Source organism: Balaenoptera acutorostrata, chromosome 1, assembly GCF_949987535.1.
Source record: "Balaenoptera acutorostrata chromosome 1, mBalAcu1.1, whole genome shotgun sequence".
Lineage (NCBI taxonomy): Eukaryota > Metazoa > Chordata > Mammalia > Artiodactyla > Balaenopteridae > Balaenoptera > Balaenoptera acutorostrata.
The window spans coordinates 12,651,216-12,676,674 of NC_080064.1; the positions used below are offsets into that span (position 1 = coordinate 12,651,216).

The following is a 25,459-nucleotide window of genomic DNA, read 5'->3' on the forward strand; positions in this document are numbered from 1 at the left end:
CAGAGGAGGGGGGTTCTTTGCAGATGGGATTTAAATTAAGGATTATAGGATGGGGAGATTATCTGGGTGGGCCCCAAATGCAACCACATGTATTCTTTTTTTTAAAATTTATTTATTTTATTTTTGGCTGCGTTGGGTCTTTGCCGCTGCGCACGGGTTTTCTCCAGTTGTGGAGAGCGGGAGCTACTCTTCGTTGCAGTGACCAGGCTTCTCATTGCAGTGGCTTCTCTTGTTGCGGAGCATGGGCTCTAGGCTCACGGGCTTCAGTAGTTGTGGCTCGCAGGCTCTAGAGCTCAGGCTCAGTACTTGTGGCGCACGGGCTTAGCTGCTCCACGGCACGTGGGATCTTCCCAGACCAGGGCTCGAACCCATGTCCCCTGAATTGGCAGGCGGATTCTTAACCACTGCGCCACCAGGGAAGCCCCAACCACATGTATTCTTATAGGCGGGAGGCAGAGGGAAATTAGACAGACACACAAAGAAGGCAATGTGACCACGGAGGCAGAGATTAGAGTGATGCGGCCACAAGCCATAGAATGCTGGCAGCCACCAGAAGCTGGAAGAGGCCAGGAACAATTCTCCCCTAGAGCACATCTCCTCTACAAGACAGAGCACAGCCCCGCCAACACCTGGATCTTGGCTCAATGATACTGATTTCAGACTTCTGGTCAGAATTGCGATAGAATAAATTTCTGTTGTTTTAAGTCATCTAGTTTGTGATAATTTGTTAAAGAAACTGTAAGAAAAAAATCCAAGAACTAATATATTCTCTTTAATATTTAAGACTATTTGAATCTGATATTTTGTTAATTTTGGCCAAAAGCAGTCTAACTGATATACAGCCCCTCTCTCACCCTCCTCTGGTTAAGAGGTGAACTCTACAGAAGGGCGAATCCCCAGTGGGAGGTAGCCAGAGACCCTCCTGATCTTTAGCTGGGGAAATAGGGCTGGGGTGGAGGCAGCACCAAAAGGCTCACAGACTCCAAGCAAAGGCATTACGGGACTTTATTTACAGACAGGTCACAGCAACCAGGGCCCACACAGGCTCAGGCCAGAAGACTCCAGATACATATACATGTACAGGTCCCAGCACCCATCAGCACCAGAGCCATTGCCAGCCAGGTCCCTGCCAGAGGGACCAAGAGTCAGGCAGTGTCAAGGGCAGGAAAGGGAGAGGGCCCCAGTCCTTGCCAGATATCAGAGGTCACAAGTTGTGGCCTCCAAGCCAGAGGAAGAAACTACCCTCGTCCCTGAATTGTGGACACTGAGGAACATGAGGACAGGGGAGACCCCTTCCTGTGTCCAGCCTGTACTCTCAATGCCAGGCCTCGGAACAGAAGTCCCAGCGACAGCAGCTTGGGGCATGGAGACACTGCAGGCCCCCTCCAGACCTGTCCAGGAGCCGGGCGTGGAGCAGGTGTCCCAGGCCATGGCTGCCCATCACACGGGGGGCTCCCCCAGTTTGCTGGTGGCACTTGTGATCCGCTTATTTTCCCGGAGGTTTCGGAGGCGGGCACTGAGGCTGCTGATCTCTTCCACGTAGGCCTGGGGCACCCACCCTTTCTCACCATCTGCCAGGCGGACCCCCTCCAGCCAGCCTAAGGGCACATAGGCCAGGAGTTGCATCAGTGGCATCAAAGGAACACCTGGGCTAGGTCTGCGAGGAAACACCTAGGCCCTGATACAAGCCTCGTCTGCAGCCCTGGGGCCGAGGTGACATGATCTCAGCATCCCCCAGATCCAGGAAGGAGCATGCCTCTAGCAGACTTGTAGATGAACTTCTGACCTGTTTTTCCTGACATCCTCTGAGAAGGGATTTCCCACTCTCCCTCACCAGTTACTCTCAATCCTAATCTTTGCAAGCAGGAAGTTCCTCCTCTTGTCTAGCTTGATTCTTGCATGCTGTGGTTGATCAACACTTGCATAACCTTTTTCCTGTGCAGTCTTAGCTATCTAGCTACTTCCTGCCCACCGAAGCCCCATCAGGGCAACCTTCCCAGGAGGCCCCTCTCACCATCACTGGTCCGGGTCCTCACTGCCAGGATGTCAGTCTTCTCCAAGGTCAGCTCGTCTGGCTGCAGTGCCTTGTATGTCCTGACACACTGAACCTGGGGGCGGTCTGAGAGCCCAAGGGAGAGTGAGGGAGTCCCCAGGGTAGGATGGGGCAGGGGGAGGCAGGGAGAGGCAGCAGGAGCAAATAAGGGGTGGGAGGGTAGCCTCTGCTGCTGCTTTTCCTCTGTCCACCCTGGCCACTCTTTTCTCTGACCCTAAACACAAGTTCTAGGTGAATCCAGTCTCTCCCGGCTTCAATACTGCTTCTGTGCCTGGGCTCTTATCTCCCCAGCTCAATTCCATACTTTGTTCCTGACTTCCTGGTCTAACTGCCCCCAGAAAGCCCCCACAAAACAGTAATGGTCCCTTTGTATGCCCCCTCATGCTACTCTGGTGCCCTCTCCAGTCTCTCCTTCTCAACTGAGATTCAAGCCACATCACTCCCCCATTTATAATCCTCCAGGGCTTCCCGCTCCTCTTGGAATAAAATCCAAAGTCCTCCCCACAGCCTACAAAGCCCTACACAGTCTGGTGTTGCCCCCCTTGCTAACCTCCTCACCTCCCTCATCTTCCCCTCTCTCCTTCGCTCATGAAGCTCAGCCATACTTGTCACCCTGCTGTCCCTCAAACACTCTAGGCTCCCTCCTGCCTCAGGGCCTTTGCACTGGCTGTTCCCCCTTCCAGGAATGATTTTCCCCAGATCTTTTCATGGCTGCCCCTCCCCATCCTTCAGGGGCCTTCCCTGACCACCTTCTTGGAGTGGGAAGTTTACCTTCCAACCCAAACAGGACCTCTAGCTCAAGTCAGAGAATCAGCTCCAGTCCAGGCCCTCAGCCCCTTCTACCACACTAGGTGGGCTGGGAGTATCGGGAAAACCACAGGCCTTGGGGCCAGACCAGCTTATTGGCTGTATGACCTTGCAGGTTACCTAACATTACTGGGCCTCAGTTTTCTCAGATAGGAAGAATGAATCTACCTAATAGGATCGTCATGAGGATTAAATAAAATAAAGGCATATACAAAGCCCCTAGCACCCTGGCACATGGAAGGTACTGGGTGGAAATGAGTTCCCTACCTTCCCCTTCATTAGCTTAGCCTTAACACCCTCTCTCAGAAACCTTCCAAAGCTACCTGGTACCCACTATACCAAGATGCTCTCTGATTGGGCTGCACCCTAGCTTACCAGCCTCATTTCATACCCAGAGAAGCCTCTGGATCAACAGAGCAGGTCCCTCATCCTACCACCCCCACCCCCGTGCCCCAGCCACTCTGGTTTCCGTCCTCTTTGCAACTGATGCAAAGCTAGAGACAGACCTGGGTTCCAGTCTCAGCTCTGCCACTTAATAGCTGAACTTGGACAAGTCACTTTACCTTTCTGAATCTGTTTTCTAACTTGTAAAATGGGGACAAAATGGGAGGATGTAAAAGGCTATGCCATCTCCAGGGTGCTACCTGTGCACGTGGAGGTTGGTCTGTCCTATGTCAAGCCTACCCATCCTTCAAGCTTTCACAGAGCTGCCCCTGCCTGCCCCAGGCCAGTTGATCTCTCTTCGCACTAGCCCCGCTGGCAACAGGACACCCAGGATTGGAGGAAAGGGGAGAGCAATGAGGTACCCAGCCCAGGGAATGTGGCTCTAGTGGGGGTAGGGGGCAGGCTGTTACCTTCCCCCTCGCTGATGGCCTCCTTGTCCTCCTGGGGGCTAGAGGGGCACATGGCTGAGATCCATCGCTGCTTCTCACTTCTAGGGAGAGGGGGGCTGAGTTGTCACAACATGCAAAATGCAGTCTCCCAGGGCCAGGGTGGTAAAACCGGAGCTGGGAGAACTGGGTACGATGTCCAGACCTGGGACCCAGGATCAGGTCTTCTCTACCCCAGAGCCCATCCACGGCCCTGTTCCCAAGCCGGTGCCCCACCCAGCTCTGAGCGTAAGAACAGAACAGGTGCAGGACACCCTGGACGCCAGCTCTGCCCATGTCCAGCCTTATGCCACCATCCTGAAGCCAGAGATAAAGGCCTTGTGCCTGCCGGGGGGTCCTCTCCCCATACCCAAGCCCACTCACTCTGTCCGGGCCCTCAGTAGGAACTGGTGCTTCGTGTGCTGCCCATGGAGGAGTTGAAGGAGGAACACGTGGCCAGGGATGCCCTGGAGCTTCAGGCTCAGGTCCTTCACCTGCAGCTCAGCCATCTTGGCGTGGACAAAGACAGCGAACTTCCCCAGCCTGCAGGACCAGAGGAGGCGAGGTCAGCCTGGCCCCCACCCTCAGGACGAGGCGAGTTCTGATTGGAAGAGAGGAGAAGGGGGTCACCTGTCCCTCTAGGACCCTCCTCAAGGAAACTTGGCTGCACAGGGCACCGCTTCCCTGGCAGCCAGCAAAGTCCCTAAAAGGAACGGGGGCTCCATTCTTGCTGGCTCACTGACAGAGGTGGAAGGTGATGGAGACCAGTCCCCGGCCGCCAGGCACACTTTCCACTTCTCTCTGAACCTCTTCCTGGAGGCTCTGTTCCAAAGAACCAACTGGGAAGCTCCCCTGATGAGATCTATGGACTGTTTTGTGTCTGACTCTCTAACCGGTAGAGAAGCTGAACTTTGTCTCATTTGCCGCTGTATCCCAGCGCCCAACACTGCCAGGCCCACTGTTTGGGTCTGATAAACCCCTGTGGGAAGGATGGGTGGGTGAGTGGGTCAAGGATGTTCCATAAATTCCTTCATCTCAACCCACCTAAACAAAACCAGTATCTCCTACCCCAAACCAGGTCCCTTCACTGTTCCCTATTCCAGTGAAAGACGCCACCAAGTTGCCCAAAACTTGAGAAACTCAGTCCTCATTCTCACCTCTTTCCTCCCTCTCCCCCGACACCCAACCAGCAGCTGTGTTCTATCTGTCTATCTCCTTATTGTCCCCAGAATCCAGTTATCCCCAAGCCCATTACCACTTCTGGAGCATCTACTCTCATCTGGGCAGTTACAAGAGCTTCTGGTCTCTGCCCTTCCAGCCCATTCTCCAAATTGGCCAGGAGTAAATATCACTCCTCTGCTTAACTCCCCATGTTCCCTATTGCCTTCAGAAAGTCTAGCTTCTCTGCCATGACTTTCAACATCCCAACTTCCTTCTCCTGCCCTTCCCCTCTACAAATCCAGCCATACTAGGCTTCATTGTCTCCCAAACATACTCTGCTCTTATACCCTTCTGTGACTTGGCTATATCCCCACAAATTCCTCTACCTGAAAAACTCCTACTTATCCTTCAAAACCCAACTCAGATGTTCCTTCCTCTGTGAAACTTTACTGATTCTCACCCCACACCAGGGGATACTACAGTATACTACCCCCTTCCATAAAAACCCTGAACAGGTGGTTATCAGGATGTATTTTCACTGGTCTGAGAGCTCCTACACACTTTGGAGGGCCCAGTACAGAACAGGGATTCAGTGACGCTTCACTGAGTGAATAAGTAAATCAGCAATGAACTCTTTTCACGGCATAAGATGTCCATCCTTTTCATGGCATAAGATGTCCCATCCAGCCTTAAGGCTTACTTCATTCCAGAAGTCTCTCCCTCATCCCAAACTTATAATAATCAAGGCTAATACTGAGTGAATGTTCATTGTGTACCAGGCACTCTGCTAAACTCTTCACATATTATTATCACATTGAATCTCCCTTCTATTTTACATATGGAAGACAGGATAGTACAATATTTAAGAGCCTGGGATCTGGCATCAGACAGACCTGGCCTCCTCCTGGCTCCTGCACTTACTAGCTCCATGATCTTGAGAAAAACAAGGGAGACTACTTCTCAGGAAGATGATTAGAGGATTAAAGGGAACAATCCACATAGCATGCCTGGAACAGAATACGCTGTCAGTAAATGTTGATTATTATCATTATGACTTAGGGAAGATTGGGACTCTAGGGTTGTGCTTTTAATCTCTGCTCCAATTAGCTGAAGCTCAGAGCAGCTTCAAAGTTCTTGGCACACAGTTCAGCCCTTGATTCTCAGGTCCAGAAGATGGACTTGCCCTAGCTCTGCCTTTCCTAGGGGAACCTCCAAGGCTCAGGGTGCCCTGGCAGCACAGCCTGTCAGATGGACTGATTGTGAGCCCATTGGTGGGGAAGAAGAGAGCTCCACTCTCATCTACACCCACCCCCGCCCCGACTCACTCTTTCCTCCGGGAGAGCAGCAGGCAGTCATTGAAGAGGTGCAGGTAGACCGCCTTGCTGGACAGCTTCAGCTTGGCAGGGGGTGCTGCGGGCAGTGGTGCCAGCTCCACCAGCTCCCCGTGCCGAACCAGCCAGCGGGCCTGAGAGATCAGCGGGAAGATCTGGGAGGATAGAGGAGGCGAGGGGGAGCACAGGTCAGGCCGGGGGCAGCAGGGCAGAGAGCACAGGGCAGGCGATGGGAGGGCTGGACAGTGATGAACTGGCTTGCAGCCCCCAGGGAAGGAGGAGACAGGGCTGCCCCTTCGCGTGCCCCATCCTATCAGCTGAGGTCATGCACCTTGCCCTCAAAGTGGATCTTCTTGCTCAGGTGGATGAGCTCCTCTGTCCTCTTCATGGACTGCACACTGGCATTGCACTCTTGCACCAGCTGGGGAGACCGGAGGTGGGTCACCTGCAGCGCCCCCTACCCCGGCTCCCAGAGCCCAGCCTCAGGCTGCCACCTGGGGACCAGAGACTCTGAAGGCTGGGGCTCCTTTAGAGGCACACAGGGATTCCGGGGAGGCCCCTGGAAGCCAGACATCCCCTGCCCTGCCGAGCTCACCTCCTTGAGTGCATTGAAGGCCTTGGTGGCCATGTCTTCGTCTTCTGAACCCTGTGCTGTCCGCTTCAGGATGTTCTGGAGGGTGGAGTCAGCGCCATGAGGCAGGCTGTGACCTCTCCCAGTGACCCTGCCCAGCCGTGGGTGCCCGGAAGGGGCTGTGGAGGGCACAGCAGCATCTCCCCCACCCAGCCCTCCCCACAGCCCGGTGCCCTCTAGGTACCTCCACCAGCATCTTGAGGCGGGTGATCCTCTGAAACGGCAGGATGAGGAAGGAGGTGAGGGGCAGACGCTGGCACACGGGAGACTCCTCCAGGCGAGCCAGGATGCTGGGGAACTTGGGGTTCTCCAGGCTGGAAAATGGGGAGAGGGGAGGGTCTGCGATCACAGGTGACCCTGAACTTCTGGATCCACGACTCCAGCCACCCCATTTGTCCTTGAGGTGCCTTCTCAGGTCTAGCCTTCTCCTGGCCACAGAGCCCTTTTCAGGTACCCCTCCCCTCCCAGGTCACCCTTCCTCACCCAGTCCTCTGCACCTACTGCTGCCTGAGACTCCCCTATCCTCCCCCACCTCCCCTTTCAGAGCCCCCAGCCCTACAGCAGGCGCTGGTAGGTGCGCTCCTGATAGGCCTGGTTGGTGACATAGGGCAGGTAGACGCGGCGGAAGGCCGGACAGTGGTGCAACACAACATCGCACACGCTGAAGCGCAGGACATCGGCCTCCAACCGCTGCTCCAGGTCCTGTAGGAACCTGAAGGGTCAGAGAGGGGTCAGGGCCAGCACCAGGATGAGACCCCAGATATGGGAGCCCAGGCTCAGTCCCTGACTCCCGGCGAGGCCAGACCACCACTCCCTCACCTCTCGCTGGTGCTCTTGACCTCAGGCAGTTTGGAGAACAGCCACTGCTTGTCCTGCACCCCCAGACACTCACTCAGCTCGGCCGAGCCTAAGAAGTGGCCTACGGCCACCGACAGGCTGTGGATGTATGAGGCCTCGGACGTAATCAGCTCAAATTTGGCCTGAGTGAGGGCGGACGCAGGGTTGAAAAGGCGGAACCAGCCCACGCTGAATGCGCTCGCTTCGCCCACCACGCACACCCCAAGCCCTGGACACCACCTCCTTAGACGTAGCTGCACTCCCCTGTCTCCTCCCCTTCTCTAGCCTCACCCCGGATCTGGCGCCAGATGGGGTTCGGAGACACGCCTCCTGCTTCGTGCGATTGTCCAAACCCTACTGCAGCCCTGGTTTGCGCCCCTAGCTCCGCCCATCCAGCCGGGCCCTAGTCTTCTGGTGGCCCTGCCCCTCCCTGGTGCGCCCTCCCATTAGCCCCACCCTCCCGCCGACCCCGCCCCTGCTCTTCTTCTCGCCTGGTCCCGCGCGCACCTTGCGTTTTGCTCTCTGCATGGCTCCCCCCTCCCAGTCCCCGCTTTCAGTGATCTCTGTCATAAGGCCCAGCCTGATTCCGCCCTTCCTCTGGCCCTGCCCTATCCTAGGCCTCGCCCCGTTGACACCGCCCCTCCATCGAGCTTCCACACTCGCCTTTGGCTCCAGGGATCCTGCGTCCTCGCTCGCATCCAGCCTCACCTGGTCGTGTTCTAGACTCATCTTCCCCATTGACAGCCCCTCTTTTGTGGCCCCTCTTTCCCCGCTGGATCCCATGCCCACCTACTGCAGTTTATAGTCCCGCTGGCCGGGTACCCCTGCGGCCCGGGGCGCCGCAGAGTCCGCGGACCACCTACTCCTGACCCCGCCCCTTATGTTGCCCCGGCCTCTTTGGGCCCCAGGACCGCCTCCCACGGCTGGCAGTCCCGCCGGCCCCGCCCGCCGGGTCCCGGCGCCCACCTCCTGCAGTTTACAGTCGCGCAGGCTCAGCGTAGCCAGGACGCCGCTGCCGCGCACGTCGGGGATGTCTTGCCACAGCGAGAAGGTGGAGCCTCGCGCCGAGCGCTGCGCCCGGAAGGAGCTGCTCGGGGAGAGGTTGGCGCGCGGCGGCCCGGGCCCCTCCTCCGCGCCCTCGGCCTCGTCCCCCGGGCCCTCCTCCTCGCGCTGCTGCCGCCGCAGTTCGCGGGCGCTGGCCACGTCGCTATATTCCTGGTAGAGGACCGCTGGGCGGGGAGAGGGGCGGGGGAGGGCCGTGGGGCGCCCGCCAGCCCTGCCCGGCTCTTCCCAGGCTCTCCCGAGGGCCCGCCTCACTTAACCAGCCTTTCCGATGGTTCGGATAGCGGGACTCAGTGAATTCATTAATTCACTCACTCATTCCGCAAACACTACTTGAGCACCAACTCCGTGCTAGCCCCTGTGCTGGATACTGAGAGTTCAAGTCTCTCCCTCTCACAAGAGCCCTACCTCTCAACTCTCCAAACCCCAGTTTCCCAGTACACCAAAGCCCCCAGACCCTTCCTCGGTGACCCCCTCCCACGTACAGTTAAGGAGGAACCGTGACCGGCGACGCTCGCTGGCGCTCCTGGAACCCGGAGCCGGCTCTTCCTGCGCATCTAGCCTAGGAAAGGGAGTGTCAGGGCCCTTCTTCACCTGTACCCCGCCTCGGACCCAAGGCCGCGGTGGGAAGTGGTACCTGGGCTCGGGCCAGCTGCCATGGCCCCCGCTCAGGTCAACAAGAGCCGGCATCGCCATGGCGTCCACCCGCATCTCTACACTGCGCGACTCTCTTCCAGACGCTTTCCCTGGAGGGGGCAAGAGCTGAGGGAGGGTGGCCCCAAGAGTGGCGCTGGGCACCGGGGCACCACCACACTCCAGCTGACCAGGCCCCAGTCTCAGGTATCCAGTGAGCATGAGCTGTGCCCCACCCCGCGTCTGGCTCTTGGGCTGTTCTTAGGGCCCAGGGGAGGAGGCTGTACCTTCCCGGGCAGCTCCAGGGCCTGACCCTGGGGTCAGTGCCCTGGCTGCTGAATTCCGTCCCAGGCGCAGGGAAGAGTGCAACCGGGTCATCAGCTCAGAGGCTGAGAAGCGCCTCCGCTCAGGCCCCTCGAGGCCCACTCGGGTGGGCCCAGGCAGCTCCAGCGGCCTAGGCTCCCCTGTGCTCGGGGCCTGTTCTGTCGCCTGGCTTGGCTCCAGGAAGACAGCATGGGCCTCAGGGCTGCCAAGGGCCTCTTCTTGCTGGTACACCCGCATCTTGCGCCCTGCAGGGGGGGTGGGGTGAGAGAGCATAGGCTGGCATCCACTGGGGTCTCTCCTCTCCTCGCTGCCACTGCTCTGTGGCCCTGAGCATCAGGGGGACGTGCCTATGAGAAAGGCCAATGTTTTTGCCAGGATCTTTCCCCAGAGTAATGGGATCAACAAGAGGGGCAGAGAGAAAGCAAAGTGCCTGACTGCAGTCGGCAAAGGGTGGGCAAAGGACCGGGGAGCCCAGGCCAGCCGCTCACTGTGTAACCTCAGACAAGTCACTTGCCTCCCCTGAGCCCCGGTTCCCTTATCACTAAAATCTATCACTTGTCCCACCTATTTGGTGAATTTGGGGGCTTAAGGGTCCTAAAAGAGCCACCCAACCTCTTCCCCATCCTCTCCACCAGGCCACCACCCCCCTCACCCTGACTGACTCACAGGCTGACTTCTTCTCCGAGCCATGGCTGGCTCGGCGCTGTGGCTGTAGGTGCTGGGGACTCCAGGGTCCCTCCAGAGCTGGGGACTGGGCACTAGGACAGTGTGGCCAGCTGCCAGCCCTGCTGGGCCGCATTCCCCCACTGGTAGAGGTCTCGGTGTCTGGGCCTCCTGGGGATGGTGGCCATAGCAGCCCTTGGAGAGGAGCAGGGGTCCCCAGAGACCAGCGGCTGCCAGGTGCCTGCAGCTCCTCTGGAGCGACGGGGAAGAGATCCAGACACACAGGGCTTGGGGGCTGCAGGGTGGGCAACTCCACAAAGGACAGACTCTCCTGCTGGCACACAGCTACTGGGCGGTGGGCAGTGCCAGGTGGCCCAGCCAGATGGGACTGGAGGGTGGGAGGTGGCCCACAGTCCATTCCTCCTTTGCTCTGCCACCCACCTGGGCCTGCAGGGGAGAAGGCATCAGAGCGAGACACAGGACAGCAGGGCTGGCCAGTAAGCACCATGTCCTGGAGACCTGGACAAAGCCTTGTGTACACACATCTGTACAAGCACACACACACCTTATTATACAGAAACAGCTAATGCTTACTTGGCACTTACTGAATGACAGGCCAAGTACTTTACACATCTTATTTCATTTAATCCTCACAACAACCCTGAGTTGATGCTATTATTAGCCCCTTTTTATAGGTGACGAAAGTGAGGCACAGAAGTTGTTATTTGGTAAATAATGGAGCCAGGATTCAAACCCAGGCAGTCTAGCTTCTGAGTCTGTGCTTTTAAGCACCTTGCACATTTCCTAACTCTCACTGACATGCAATCAGACATACAGATACACATTGTCACACAAACCCATGTCTGCTCCATGCATATCCACACACATTTTCTTCCAAGTATACACATTGACATACATACTTTCACAGACATTTCTAATTCGCAGGCTCACACATTCACACACACTTTTTTATACAAGTACATATATTCACTCAGACTTTCACAAACACATGATGACCCATCAGATATTTACATATCCACTCAAGTTTTCTCACAGTCCTGTTCCATTCACAGTCACACACCATGATGCAGATACAAACACACAGGCCCAGAAATTCTTGCTTTGGTGTTACCAAACCTCCCCTCCCGTGCCCAGATTGTAGCCTTTAGCGCTGAGTGGTGCCCACACCCATGCCAAGCTGGCTGGGAGGGTCACACACCGGCAGGCGGCCCACCACACAGATCAGACTGGGCCCTCCCAAGAGACGGGCAGGGAAGTGCCCCAGCCCCTCAGCTTGGGGTGAGGGAGGGGCTCTTCCCTACCCCAGCTCCCAGCCCCAGGATCGGGCCAGGCTGAATGGGTCCTCTCTGGGCAGGACATCGTCCCGAGGGAGGCTGCCGGAGCCTCAGGACAGGTCTTCTGATCAAGGGGTCTGAGCCCCCCAGCCCTTGCCCCGTGGCCCTTTGCTGGCTGCCCTCCTGCAGCCCCTCACCTCTCCAGCCAAGGCCCACTGCTGATGTTGTTCGGCTGCTCCGGCAGGGGAAGCCCTCTCTCTGTCCAGCTGGCTGGGGGAGATCCCACCCAGACAAAGAGTTTGATTCATCAAACCCTGTGGTAAGGCAAGCGGGTAGGGAGGGAGGGAACAGGCAGCGGGCTGGGCGGGGGCCTACCCTAGCCTGGCCTCGCTGTGGGCAGGCTGGGCAGCGAGGAACCCCCCAGAGGCCCCTTCAGGCCAAAGGGGCAGTGCCCAGCCTCACAGGGCCAGGAGACCCAGGAGACAGAGACTGAGAGACCGAGGGACTGAGACCTGGAAAACTGAGACCCTTTAGACAGCAACCCCGAAACCAAGACCCCAAAGCACTCAAAACCAGAAAACCACAGACGCTGAGACATTCAGGGACCCAGAGATGGAGACACAGAGACAGAGACACTGAAAATTTCAGACAGACCAGATATTCAGAGACAGATGTGAAGCCTGGAAAAACTCGGGGAGACAGACGGGCAAATGTTTCATGCCCCGCAGGATTGCCAGTCTCATGGGGAAGCCAAAAATGACAACATTTACAATCCAGGTTGGCAAGAGCCAACCCAGAGGAACCGTCAGATTAGGGTGCTGGGCTCCGCTCAACCCGGGCATTCGAGGAAGGCATCCTGGAGGAAGTAAGAGTGAACTGTTCTGGCTGAAATACCCAAGGACCCAGTCCACAGAGATAGGGAGAAAGCCTCGGCATGAGAGAAACAGTGACAGTGTCAGTGACCCTGGGAGCGAGGGCAAGAGGGGAGGACCCAGTGGAGGACAGCTGGATCTGTGACTGGCTCCCACTCTCCGCAGTCCCTCAACCTGCTTCCCCCTGCTTTCTCATCCCCTGCCTGGAGTACAGGTAGGGTGGCCGCTCCTGAGGAACAGTTACTCCTCCAGACCCTCCCCACAGGGAGCAAGTCTCTCCTTATCTGGTAAATGGGACGGTCATGCTTCAAAACGCTAATACGAGAATTAAGAATAATGCAGAGGGACTTCCCTGGCAGTCCAGTGGTTAAGACTCCTTGCTCCCAATGCAGGGGGGCACAGGTTCAATCCCTGGTCGGGGAACTAAGATCCTGTATGCCTCACGGCGCAGCCAAAAAAAAAGAATAATGCATATCAAGCATCTATCACATAGTGGGAGCTTTGCAGTTGATAGTCATTCTTCTGAGTGTTATTAGTTTTTCTCTAGTCAGAGGGATGGCTTCGGCCATCACAGAGTTAGGGAAACTGAGGCAGTGAGGGTGAGACACACCCTATTTTGTAGGAGCATGTGGCAGGAGACACAGGGGACCACTGCCCACCAGACAGGTCTCTTTCTCTGCTGGAATCAGAAGTCCTTAACACAGAAGTCCCACTTGCTTTTGTGGGTACACATGTGCAAGAATACACACATGCCTCTGCTCCTTTGTAATCTGGGAGATTCTCTCCACTTGGGTTCTGGAAGCCCCTAGAGGGCAGGGAGGAACCCCCTGCCCTTGTCAGTTGCAGGGATAAATGAGCAAAACGTGGAACCCTTGGGGCAGGAGCACCCCCAATTTAAAGAAAAAAATTTTTTTTTTGGCCATGCCACGCGACATGCGAGATCTTAGTTCCCTGATCAGGGATTGAACCTGTGCCCCCTGCCGTGGAAGCGCAGAGTCCTAACCACTGGACCACCAGGGAATTCCAAGGAGCACCCCCTATTAAAGCCTCCGAGGAGAAGGCTGGGTAAATGGAGGGGGTGTGTAAGGCTTCCTCAGGGGACACAAGGCTGGAGGCAGGTCCCTAGGGAGGAAGTCAGGAGTGGGTCAGCCTCCACCTCCGTCCGGGCCAAGGGACAATGAGAATGACCCATGTAGCCAGGATGCCAGCCCTGTGGCCTTCCATGGATGTGGTCCACTCAGCCTCAATGCTGGGGACCAAGGAGGGGCAGAACTATGTTCATAGTGTTTATAGCTTATCTCTGCTAGAAAAAAAAGAAAAAAAAAAAAAAACCTCAGGAAGAGACTGGCCCCAGGTAACAGAGGGACATTACCTGCCCAAGACATTGTCACAGGATACTCTAGTGCCCACTAAGCAAGGGTCATTCTGAAACCCACAGGGGAAAACCCCTGCCAACATTCAAGGCCCTGCGTTGACACTGGCCTTAGGCAAATCATAGCCTGTGCCTGGGCCTGAGTGTGCCCATCTGTAGAGTAGCCCCTAGGGCCCCTCTCAGCCACCCCATCTAGGAAACTTTGGTCATCATGAGTATCTCTGCAGACAGAGAAGGATGGGCAGGGCCAGAAAGGGTCCCATCCAGTGAGCACTGCTAATCACATGGACAATGGGCCCACTTGGCAAGGCTGGCAGGGAAGGCCCCTGGACACTACTATGGTCCGGAGAAAGCACCTCTGACCTCCTGTGCCCAGCTTTTCCCGTCCCCCTCCCTGGTGCCCCCTGCCCTGCTGCCCGAGGAGTAGGGCCCTGCCAGGGCCCCTCTTCTCCTTAAGGGGCAAGGCCAAGTGGGAGGTCATGACTGGAAAGGGAATCCAGGCCAAGCAGGCTGTGGAGCCCCAAGAGGCCATAAGTGTGTGGGAGCCAGGATCAGAGGCCAGGCAGGCTGCACAAAGGACTCACTTGGGAAGACTGGCGGGAGGAGGATGGGGTTTTGCTGGCAGCCAGGTGGGGCCCTACCTCAGCCAGGGAGCTCCGTCCAGCCTCCAGCACGGTCCAGGGCTCCAGGACACCCTGGGAGCTCTGGGGTTGCAGCCGGGTCCTCAGGGGGCGATGTCAGCATGGCCCCTGAGCCAGGCAATGCAAGCTCCCGGGTATTGTGTGGGGCAGGGAGAAGGGGAGGCAAGGGCGGAGGGAACCTCGCGGGCGGGCAGGCGGCTGTCTCAACGTGCCTGCTCCCCGCCCCCCTTTCCCAGAACCGGTTTGGCCAGTCTGAGGTACAAGAGGGGGGCTGGAACAATGGGAGTCCTATGCCCAGGAGAGGCTCTGAAGGACCCCAGACCGACATCCTAAAGATGGGGGAGGCACTGCTTTTCCTCCCAGGGGACAGACAGGTCACCCCTCTTCTGGAGCTTCCCAAATGTGAGATGTGCTCGGGGGGCTTCTTGGGGCTGGGGGGCATCCTGGGAGTTTTGCAGAGAAACTCCCAAGCCTTGGTCTCCTCAGGGATCCTGAGAACTCTGCAGTGTGCTGATCCTCTGAGCCTGCTATAGCATCTATAAAGGGATCACTCATCTCTATGGTTGGGAGACGGAAATCGTGGAAGGTGTGATGTGACACACCTGGCACCATCCTGGCCATCCTCCCAGCATCACAGCTCCTCACGAATGATCTATCCTCCCCTGCTACCTGTAGTGACCCACCCTCACCATCTCCAACAGCCTCCTCCACCAGGCTTTCCGGACTCTAGTCCACACTGAATGAGCCCTCAAAAAACCAATTCAATGTTCCGAATGGATAAAGAAGATGTGGCACATATATACAATGGAATATTACTCAGCCATAAAAAGAAACGAAATTGAGTTATTTGTAGTGAGGTGGATGGACCTAGAGTCTGTCATACAGAGTGAAGTAAGTCAGAAAGAGAAAAATAAATACTGTATGCTAACACACATATATGGAATCTAAAAAAAAAAAAAAAAAAAAAGAGGTTCTGAAAAACCTAGGGGCAGGTCAGGAATAAAGACGCAGATGTAGAGAACGTACTTGAGGACACGGGGAGGGTGAAGGGTAAGCTGGGCCGAAGTGAGAGAGTGGCATGGACATATATACACTACCAAATGTAAAATAGCTAGTGGAAATCAGCCGCATAGCACAGGGAGATCAGCTCTGTGCTTTGTGACCACCTAGAGGGGTGGGATAGGGAGGGTGGGAGAGAGACGCAAGAGGGAGGGGATAGGGGAATATATACATATAGATGTATATGTATATATGTATATGTATATATATGTATAGATGTATACGTATAGATGATTCACTTTGTGATACAGCAGAAACTAACACACCATTGTAAAGCAATTATACTCCAATAAAAATGTTAAAAAAAAAATTCAGATAGCCCAGTGGTATGCAATCTTCGCATGCCTTTTTTTTTTTTTTTTGGCCACACAGTGAGGCTTGTGGAATCTTAGTTCCCCGACCAGCGATTGAACCCCGGCCCTGGCAGTGAAAGCGCCCGAGTCCTAATGGACCACAGGGAATCCCCTTCGCATGCCATTTATTTGAGCAATTGGTAATTGCCAGACACTTAATATGAAGATGTATACAAATACTAATACTCATGTTGCTAATAACTCTTATTGTACACTCACTGTGTGCCAGGCACTGTTCTGAGCACTTCACATAAAATCATTTAATATCCACCACAAGCCTACAAGATAGATACTGTTACTGCTCCTACTTACCAGATGAGGACATGAGACTTGTACATGTTAAGTACATTATCCCATTTAAATCTCTCATCAGCTCTATGAAGTCCCTATCTTACAAATGATGAAATTGAACTTGCCCAAGGTCACACAGCAAATAAAAGTCAGAACTAATATTCAGACCCAGGTCTGTGACTCCACCACCAATCTGTGTCCTTAACTACTGCCCAGTACTGCCTCCCCAGGCTTTGGGGAGGATCTGGTGAAAAGCGTGTGAAAGTCCATTGGGAGGTGTCTCAGCTGACCTAACTATAAACACTTTTATTATTATTGACACGCTACAGGCCTTGATGAGCATACAGGGCAGGAGGTCCACGCCCAGACCCTAATGAGCTCTCCCTTACCAACCGCTGACCATTCAGTTCTGGGAGGTTAGGTCCCTTCACTCCTTCATATCCACTTTGCCCCCCAGAGCACAGTCACATAATGAGGAGACACTGCACAGAGTGGTTGGGGACCAGGTGTCCGTGGAGAGGTGGCACGCTGGGGCGCAGAGAGGTTTATTGTCGGCGTTGCACGTAGAGCGGGACACTGGAAACATGAAGAGGGTGGCAATGCAGGACTAGGGGTCTTCACAGAACCCTAGCCCTCTCATCCCAACTCCAGGGTCGACCTTGGGGCCGCTGGCCAAGGTACTGCCCAGACCCCTAGCTGGAAGCAGAGGACCCCAAAGGAGGGAGGATCCTGGGGGAACTAGGGTCTTGGAAGGGCAGTCTCTCCTCACTCGACCCTGCGTCCTGAGCTCTGGGGACAGCGCCCTTGCTGCAGTGGACGGAAAGCAAGGCTAGGTCAGGCTGAGCAGGAGGGCCCTCCAGAGCAGAAGCGACAGTGGTGGAAACAGTGTAAAAGAAGGGGCGTGGCATGCGCGGAGCTGGATGAAGAAGGAGGCCAGGCGAAAATTTGAGGGCAAGCGGACAATCCTCCCCCTGGGCGAGGCCAAACAAGAGGGCGGGGCAAGAAAGCTGAGCATAGGCCTGGGGGCAGGCAGAAGGGCGTGGTCAGGGGGTGGGGCCAGGGTCCGTGGGCAGCGCTAACCGAAAGTAGCGTCTCCCTGTTGTCCTCCAGCGCCTGCTTGGCCAGGTAGCGCTCGCGCTTTATCTTGGTAGCCAGGGCGGCTGGCACGTCGGGCACGAGCCAGGCGATGAGGCCCAGGAAGAACACCACGTGCTGGGGAGAAGGAGGGGCCAAAGAGAAGGACTGCTTTAGCAATCTTAATCTGCCGAGAGTTTATACTAAGTGCAAGGCACTATTCTGAGGGTTTCTGGGTATTCATTCAGTTAATCCTCACAACAACTCTAGGAGGTGAGTAAATTACTTCTCCTGTTTTACCTGTAAAGAAACCGAAGCATAAAGAGGTTGTCATTTGCCCAAAGACACAGAGGTATAATTCGAACCCCTTAACACTAGGGACCCTGTTAGAATCAGAGCTAGAGAAAAAGGATCTTGAGCAAAGCTGGAAGGAGCTCCAGGGCTGTTGCCAACAGATACTAATAGTAGTAGTCGTGACATTAATTCACTGAGCACCCACTATGCTGTGCAAGTACTTGCCACTGAATCTTCATAGCGACCCTATGAAGTAGATCCTATTCTGTGATATACCCCATTTACAGCCAGTCAGCCGCACAGCCTGAACTTGGACCCGGGTCTGTCCGACGCACAGATGGCTGAGCCTACCTCGAAGGCGATGATGAAGCCCAGACGCACAGCCAGCAGCTTCCAGTAGAAGAGGGTGAGATTCCTCTGAGCGTCGCGAAAGCCCTTGTCCCTGGGTTGAGGAGGGCGCGGGGTCCCGCGAGGTTCTCGACTCCGCGACCGGCACTCCCAACCCTCCCCACCCTAGAGCCTGGCCCTGACAGGTTAGCAGTACCCTCAGCCAGCCCTGCCCTCTAGCCCGCCCCCTAGACTCAGCTTCCTGCCCTCCCAGTTAGGCCCCGCCCCACCCCTCCCACAAGCTCACTGCCCCGCCTCCAGATTCAGCACCCCGCCCCCAGCCAGGTCCAGCGGGTCCGCAGGCTCAAGGCCCCGCCCCTCCCAAGCAGGCCCCGCCCCACCGCGCTCAGCCCAGGCTGGTGGTTCTCCCACCTGCAGGGCGCGTGGTTGCCCTAGGCAAGGTAAGCAGGGGGTGCGGGCGCCAGCATGAAGTTGACAAAGCCGCGCAGCTGGCTGTGGTGTTCTTACTGGTACAGGAGACGTGGCAGGAAGTCCGAGGTGAAGGCGATGAGGAAAGCCTGCAAGGGGCCTTCACAGGAAGGCCGTCCCGCCTTTCAGGGCCCAGTCTCCTAACTCATGCCGCCCAGGTCCAGTCCCACTCCCGCAGGCAGGAGCCTGTGCCCGAGGATTCTAGCCTTCTGCCCCTATTTCCCAATCTCTCACCCTGATTTCCAGCCTCAGCCCCCATTTCCCTATTCCCGAGCCTCCTCCCAGTCTCTGATCTTCATTTCCCCCTCTGACCCTGTATTCCCCTCCTTACCCCCCTCTCCTCACATTCACGATGACAGAAAGGTAGGCAATGGCTTCAAGCAGGAGCAGCCAGATCCCAATGCCCTGGGTCCGCTCAGCCACCAGCCGCCAGTACTCGCACAGAACTTCTGGGTGTCCGGTCGGATCTCCACCCAGTTGCTGAGCAGAGCAAACAGGGGTGCCGGTGGGAAGGCTGCCACGAAGATGGTGATGAACCTAGACCGCAGCACTGGAGTTGGGGAGTGTCGGGCCTGGGGTCACCTCCCCTGCTGGGCCAGGCCCCCAGGAACCCTGCTGGGCCAATGCTCACCCATCTCCAGGAATTCATCAAACTGGCCCTTGAACTCAATGAGCTCATAGTCCTGCTCCCAGCGCCGCTGCTCCTGCCTGATCTGGGTGTCCTGCAGCCCGGCCAGGTGTCTCTTCTGCCGCCAGGTCTTCAGCTTCCTGGGACCAGACAACGCCATTTCTATCCTCCCACTCCCTTAAAGATAGGCACCATGATTATTCACACTTTACAGATGAGGAAATGGAGACTCAGAGACCTGGCCCCAGGCTCCCCAAGTTGTAAATGGTGCAACCAGAGCTCAAGTCCTGTTTGTTAGACTCCAGAGTCCAGGGCTCTTAAACTCTGGGCTTCCTACATGGCCATTCTCGGTCTCTGAAAGCCCTTCCCCAATCTAAAATGCTAATAGAAAGCCCTCCTCTTTCCTGTTCAGCATATCATTTAATCCACTCAACTCTCTTGGAGAGGTATTATTGTCCCCATTGTACAGGTGAGCAAACTGAGGCTTAGAGAGAAGCAAAGCCAGAGCTTACAGGAGGCAGAACTAGGACTTATGTTCCGGGGTCCTGACCCCCATGGGGGGGCAGTTTCTGCTTTGCTCTCATATAGGCCCCCTGCCCCAGCCTGACTAGGCCCAACCCCCAGATCATCCCCTGCACGCACAGCACAATGAACTCCTGCACGTTGCTGACCAGCTGTTTGCTCACTGTGATGATGAAGAGCTGTTGAGCAAGCTTGAGAAGGCAGCCTCCAGGCTTGCTGTGATTGGCAGACACACAGCACCTTACTCAGGGCTTAGGGGCTGGCCCCCTACTCCTTGGAGGCCCCAGAGGCAGATCCTGCCCTGCCAGACCTGACGGTGTGATGCCCCCCACCGTCCCTCAAGAGCTGGCCCTCTAAGGATACTCACGTCCTCATTCCACATGCCAAGCAGCCTCCCATGCTCACCAGGGTATCCCACAAACCTGTAGGCCCACCACATCTGTTGGCAATGTGCCCTCCCCTTCTGGAGCTAGGCCACAGCTAAACTCCACGCTGAGGCTGACCTCTCTCCCCGCCCACCCACTGAGAGATAACTCTGGTGACTGGGCTGCTGGGAGGCCTTGTCCCACCGCCCCCAACTAGGCTATGTTCCCAAGGCCTGTTGGGACCATGGCCCGTATCTACTGCTCAACCCATGAGAAGTCAATTGGGTATTTCTGGCCCAGGAAGAGGGAGTCATGCTGCTGGTGGGGGGAGGGGTGGTTCTTTTGGTGATTCTCCCTCCCATTCCTGCCAAATGACAATGGCAATTACACATTAACACCACCTCCTGGGAGTCTAGCCCTTGAGGACTCCTGACCCATCCTTGTTAAAAACTGGAAGCTCCTAGAGGGAAGGCCCAGCTCTGGTTCATTTCTGTGTCCCTAGCATCCAGTCCAGACTGCTCAGTGGAAAGGCTACCACAAAGATGGTGTTGAAGGCAAATGTCAGCAATGGGATGTTGAGTGAATGAATGAATGCAGGTGTTAGAGTTTCACATTTACCCAATGATGCATTGGTATATTACAGTTGAGAAAATTGAAGCCCAGGGATTTCCTTGGTGGGGCAGCGGTTAAGACTCCATGCTCCCAATGCAGAGGGCCCAGGTTCGATCCCTGGTCAGGGAACTAGATCCCACATGCATGCTGCAACTAAGAGTTCGCATGCTACAACTAAGGAGCCCGCGAGCCACAACTAAGGAGCCTGCCTGCCGCAACTAAGACCCAGCACAACCTAAATAAATAAATAAATATTTTTAAAAAAAATTGAAGTCCAGGGAAATCAAGGACCAACTTCAAGGTCAAGACCTTGGTAGAGACAAATCTAGAGGCTCAAGGATGCTGCCACTCTGCTGGCAAATCATTTGAGAGTCGACAACCTTGGTGCGGGGTGGGGAGTCCTCACCTGCCTTTGAAGAATGCCACAAAGAAGGGAGAGGAGTAGATGGACTTCCCTGGCGGTCCAGTGGTTAAGACTCTGCACTCCCAGTGCAGGGGGCATGGGTTCTATCCCTGGTTGGGGAAGATCCCACATGCTGTGTGGCATGGCCAAAAACAACAAAAAAAGAAAGGAGAGGAGTAGAAATTGACAAACTGGAGGATGAAGACTTTAAAAGTGAAGGCATCTTCATGGAGGGTCTGGGCTCTGTGCATCTCTGGGCAAAAGGCAGAGCTGGTCAGAGTTTTATTGAGTGTAAGGGGGCAGGCCCAGCCCATTGGGTCAGCTCATATGCTTCTGTCCCCAATCCACCTTCCCCTAAGGCTGACCATGCCCCCCTGGCCACCTTCATCTGAGGATGGCTGAGCAGGCTGGGGACACCAAGGTGGGAGCTGCAGGCTCTGAGATGCAGGGAGCCCTGCCTCAGGGCTCACAGTTCCCAAGTGATGCCAGGACACCCCTGCGATCCCCTGCTCTTACTCATCCCACCTGGTGAGCTGCTCAGCCAGTGAGGTATAGACCTGGCCCAGGAGGAGGATCAGTACCAGGTAGAGCACAGTGCTGCTGATGTTGGCAATGTTACTAGCCTAGGCAGAGTGATGGCCATCACCTTGAGCCCAGCCACGTGGAGAGGCAGAAGGAACTTGAGGATGCCCCCGTTGTGCCCGGAGTCTGAACAGCGGTCCTACCCTCCATTGCTCCAAGGGGCACTCACTTGGGTCATGAGCACAGAGTTGGCCGTGTGGAACATTGCAATGCTGATGATGCCGCAGTAAATGATGACAGACACCAGGAAAATCATCACCACACAGAGCTGGGGGCCAGCAGGGAGAGCTGTCAGAGCTGGAAGGCAGGTCCACCAGGTCACCAGCCCACCCTGCAGGGCACAGTCCTTCCAGAGCAAGGGCCCAACGCCCCCTCACCATGATGAGGATGGCTGCAGAGCTGGTGAGTAGGCAGGGAAGACGGGTGCAGGGTGGGAAGTAGGGCTCCTTCAGGCCTGTCACTGGGTTCTGGGCCATCTGTGGGGCCAGGGCAGCAAACTCTGGATGTGGGCACTCGTATCAGAGGGGGCAACAGAAATGTGCATCCCAGGGCCCAAGGGTCTGGGTGTCATGACCCTGGGGTGGGGGAAGCCTCCTGCCTTTTCCTGTTTGCACAGGGAGCTCTGGAAATGCAGGAATGAGGTCTGATTCATTTTTGTTTCTGCAGGGCCTTTTTTCCCTAGGGCCTGGCTAAGAGCCTGTGGATGGATGGATGGATAGATGGATGGATGGATTGGCGGGTGAGTAGACAGAGAAGTAAACAACAAATGGATGCACATGTGGGAGAGGGCTAGATAGTCTGAAGGACGGGTGGCAGTAGGTGGACAGGTGGGTGGGCAAACTAGACAGGCAAATCTCTATAAGTGAGTGCACAGATGTGTGGGTAGATGGGCAGATGGATGTATGGATGGATGGATGGCTAGGTGGAGGAGGACATGAGGGTGTGGTTGGATGGATGATGGACATGAGGATGGATGGGTAGATGGATGGATGGGTGGATGAGTAGATAATGTATTAGTTATTCAATAACTACTAACTGACCACATACACTCTGCAGTAGATACTGGATATGACATGATGAACAAACTGGACAAAATCTAAGTCCCAACAGAGTTTACAGTCTAGTTGGGGAGATGGACATTAGATAAATGAACACAAATATGTACTTGTGAATAACTCCTATGAAGGAAAACTGGTCTTCAGGGATGGTCACTCAGAGGAAATGACATTTTAGCTGGGACCTAAAAGATAAACAGGTGCTAAGTAAGGGGAAAATGAAGGGGAAGCATTGCAGGGGTTGGGGAGGAGACTGTGTGCAGAGGCAGGGCCACTCTTTGAGTCACATGAGTTGTATAATTCACTGCTCTAAGAGATGCCATTCACAATGACGTTGTTACTTCAGTTTTTCCTTCCTGCTTTTTCAGTCCTCCAGAACCTGTTTAACCAATCAATACCTTATAATAAATCCTCTCTGTTGAAATAACTAGTCTGGTTTCTATCTTCTTGTCAATCCTAACTGTTGGATGGATTACATTATGGATATTTGGACAGATGGATAGGTGGAGAGATAGATTTGTGATTCATAGATTCACCCATCAAATGTTTAATGAGCACTTTCTATATGCTAGGGGCTGTTCTGGGCCCTAGGGAGACAGCAACATCACACACAAGGTCTCTGGAGCTCACGTTCTAGCGGCAGAGGACAGACAAAAAACAATAAACAAGAAAATGTAGTGATAAATGCTGTGATGAGATTAAAACAGTGATAGGGAGCTTCTTTAGATTGGGTGATCAAGGAAGGCCTCTTTATTTTTATTTATTTATTTATTTTGGCCACCCCCCTCACAGCTTGTAGGATTTTAGTTCCCCGACCAGGGATTGAACCCAGGCCCTTGGCAGTGAGAGAGCGGAGTCCTAACCACTGGCCATCAGGGAATTCCCAAGAAAGTCCTCTTTAAAAGGGTGACATTTAAGTCAAGATATGAATGACGAAAAGTAGGCCATATAAAGTCTGGAAGAAGAAGATTCTAGCAGAGAACAGCCAGTGCCAAGGCTCTGGGGTGGAAATAACCCTGTCCTATTCAAGGAACAGCAAGGAACCAGTGGAGCTAGTGGAGGAGAACTAGGCAGAAGCCAGATCACACAGGGTTGTGGGCTGCTGTGAGGGGCTTGGATAGTTTTCCAAGTGCATATGAGAACCCACTAGAACGCTTTGAGTAGGATAATTCAGGATGTGATTTGTATCTTCAACAGATTGCCCTGGCAGCTGGGAATGGATTGAATGGGGGCAAACATAAGAGCAGAGAGATATATTGGGAGGCTACTGCGGGGGTTCAGGTAAGAGAGAATTGTGGTTTGGACTGGGGCTAGGGGGTGGGGAAAGTGAGGGTGGCAGTGGAGATGGAGAAAAGCAAACAGATTCAGGATCAATGATTAGATGTTTGGATGGACAGGTGGATGGCTAGATGGGTGGATGAGTGGAACGCTTCTCTCCTTCTTCCCTGTTTCAGGAAGAGTTTCTCTTTGAGCCTCTAAATGCCTCTAGTATTTAACCTCACCAAACCTTATATCATCCTGATGTCAGGGGAGGGTGGAAAAGTGACCCAGGAAAATTGTAGGGAAGAGCCAGATTTGGATCCTGGGATGCTGGATTCCAGAGTCTGAGCTGTTCCCAGCATGCCTTATGGCCTCTGAGAACTGCGGGAAGCAGAGTTCTGGGCCTGGAGGGCTGAGCTGGGCGTCAACTCCTCTTCCTGGAAGTCACTGCAGTCCCAGTGGTGGGCCAAGGTGGTACTCTTGTGCTCCCAGTGCTCCAGGAAGGTCATGGCCCAGAAGGACAAGAAGATGCTAAAGAACACAGTTCCCAGATGGTCAAAGAGATAGCCCAGCTGCAAAGGAGGGAGAGAGGACACACTGCAGAGGACACACTGCCTTCCCAGCAGCTAGGCCCAAGGTGCTGGGTCCCAAACACCTACCCATTCCCTTGCTCTCTTCCCTGGCTCACCTTGGCCATGGGGCAGATCTCGGAAATATTCCATGTGGCACAAGTATCCATTCCATGTGTCACAAATTTTCCATGTGGCACAGGGTGAGCACATGAGGAAGGAACTCCTGCTCGCACAGATCTCCTCCCTATGAGCAAAGAGTACCCCATCCTGGGAGGGTCTATCCTCAACCAGCCAGCTGACCCAGCCCATGCAGCTCATCCCCCCAGCACTCCCAGTCACTCACGCTGGTACATTTGTGGCCATGGTGACTAAGCCAGAGGTAAAGACCAGGGTACCCAAAAGAGCAGCAGTCAGCAGCCAGGCTGTATAGGTGACAGAATGCGGGGGGACAGAATGCTCATGAGCCCCCATCTCCGTACTCAACCCCAGCTCCCAGCCCTCACCCCCAACACCAGATGCACCAACCAGGCAAAGTAGATAGCTACCTTGTCCCCAAAGTCCTCCTGTATGTGGTGCAGGGGCTGGTACTTGTGCCAGCACCCTCAGCAGGCCCAGTATGAATAGAGCAATTGTCGAGGGTTGAGGTCTGCACCAGGCACCTGGTACCCGGGCAGATCACAGGGGCCCCAGGGAGAGGAATGGCGAGAGGGCTGCAGGGAAGTCCCAGAATTTTCTCCTGATGCCCCTGCAGTGGAAGAAAGCTGGGTTTGTGTCATCTCTACCTCACGCAGTGGGAAGGCTGCAGTGTAGACTCCCTCGGTCAGCAGACGGGCCATGCCCATCTCTGCACGTTTCTGTTTCCCATATATTGCTCGGGCCAGGATCTCTGCCACCTGCCAGAAAGAATTCTGGCATCAACTCCGCCCCTGTAAGGTCCCAGCTGGACCCTCCCCAGGCAGTTGTCTCATCACTTGGTGCCTCTGGGTGCTGGAGAAGTAGGAGTCATGGGAAGCCCTGCCCAG

The 25,459-nt window shown here is 55.1% G+C and overlaps 1 protein-coding gene across 2 annotated transcripts; it reads right to left on the reverse strand.

Moving 5' to 3' along the window:
• Positions 1-1,010: 1,010 nt before the first annotated feature.
• ARHGEF19 (Rho guanine nucleotide exchange factor 19) lies at positions 1,011-18,957 on the reverse strand. 2 transcript variants are annotated; one of them, XM_007174993.3, is made up of 19 exons: positions 18,770-18,957; positions 18,382-18,538; positions 17,974-18,064; positions 17,335-17,466; positions 10,375-10,818; positions 9,672-9,953; positions 9,389-9,497; positions 9,237-9,313; positions 8,656-8,918; positions 7,672-7,832; positions 7,412-7,564; positions 7,037-7,166; positions 6,817-6,891; positions 6,553-6,642; positions 6,216-6,376; positions 4,114-4,272; positions 3,715-3,794; positions 2,015-2,119; positions 1,011-1,598 (listed from the first exon to the last, which is right to left on the reverse strand). In XM_007174993.3, exons 5-19 carry the CDS (start codon positions 10,787-10,789, stop codon positions 1,441-1,443), a joined length of 2,418 nt encoding a protein of 805 aa, XP_007175055.2. In that variant the 5' UTR covers positions 10,790-10,818; positions 17,335-17,466; positions 17,974-18,064; positions 18,382-18,538; positions 18,770-18,957; the 3' UTR covers positions 1,011-1,440. The 2 variants fall into 2 exon arrangements, with proteins under 2 accessions (XP_007175055.2, XP_057392029.1); XM_057536046.1 differs by lacking the exons at positions 17,335-17,466; positions 17,974-18,064; positions 18,382-18,538; positions 18,770-18,957 and having other exon boundaries at positions 10,375-11,953.
• Positions 18,958-25,459: the final 6,502 nt, after the last annotated feature.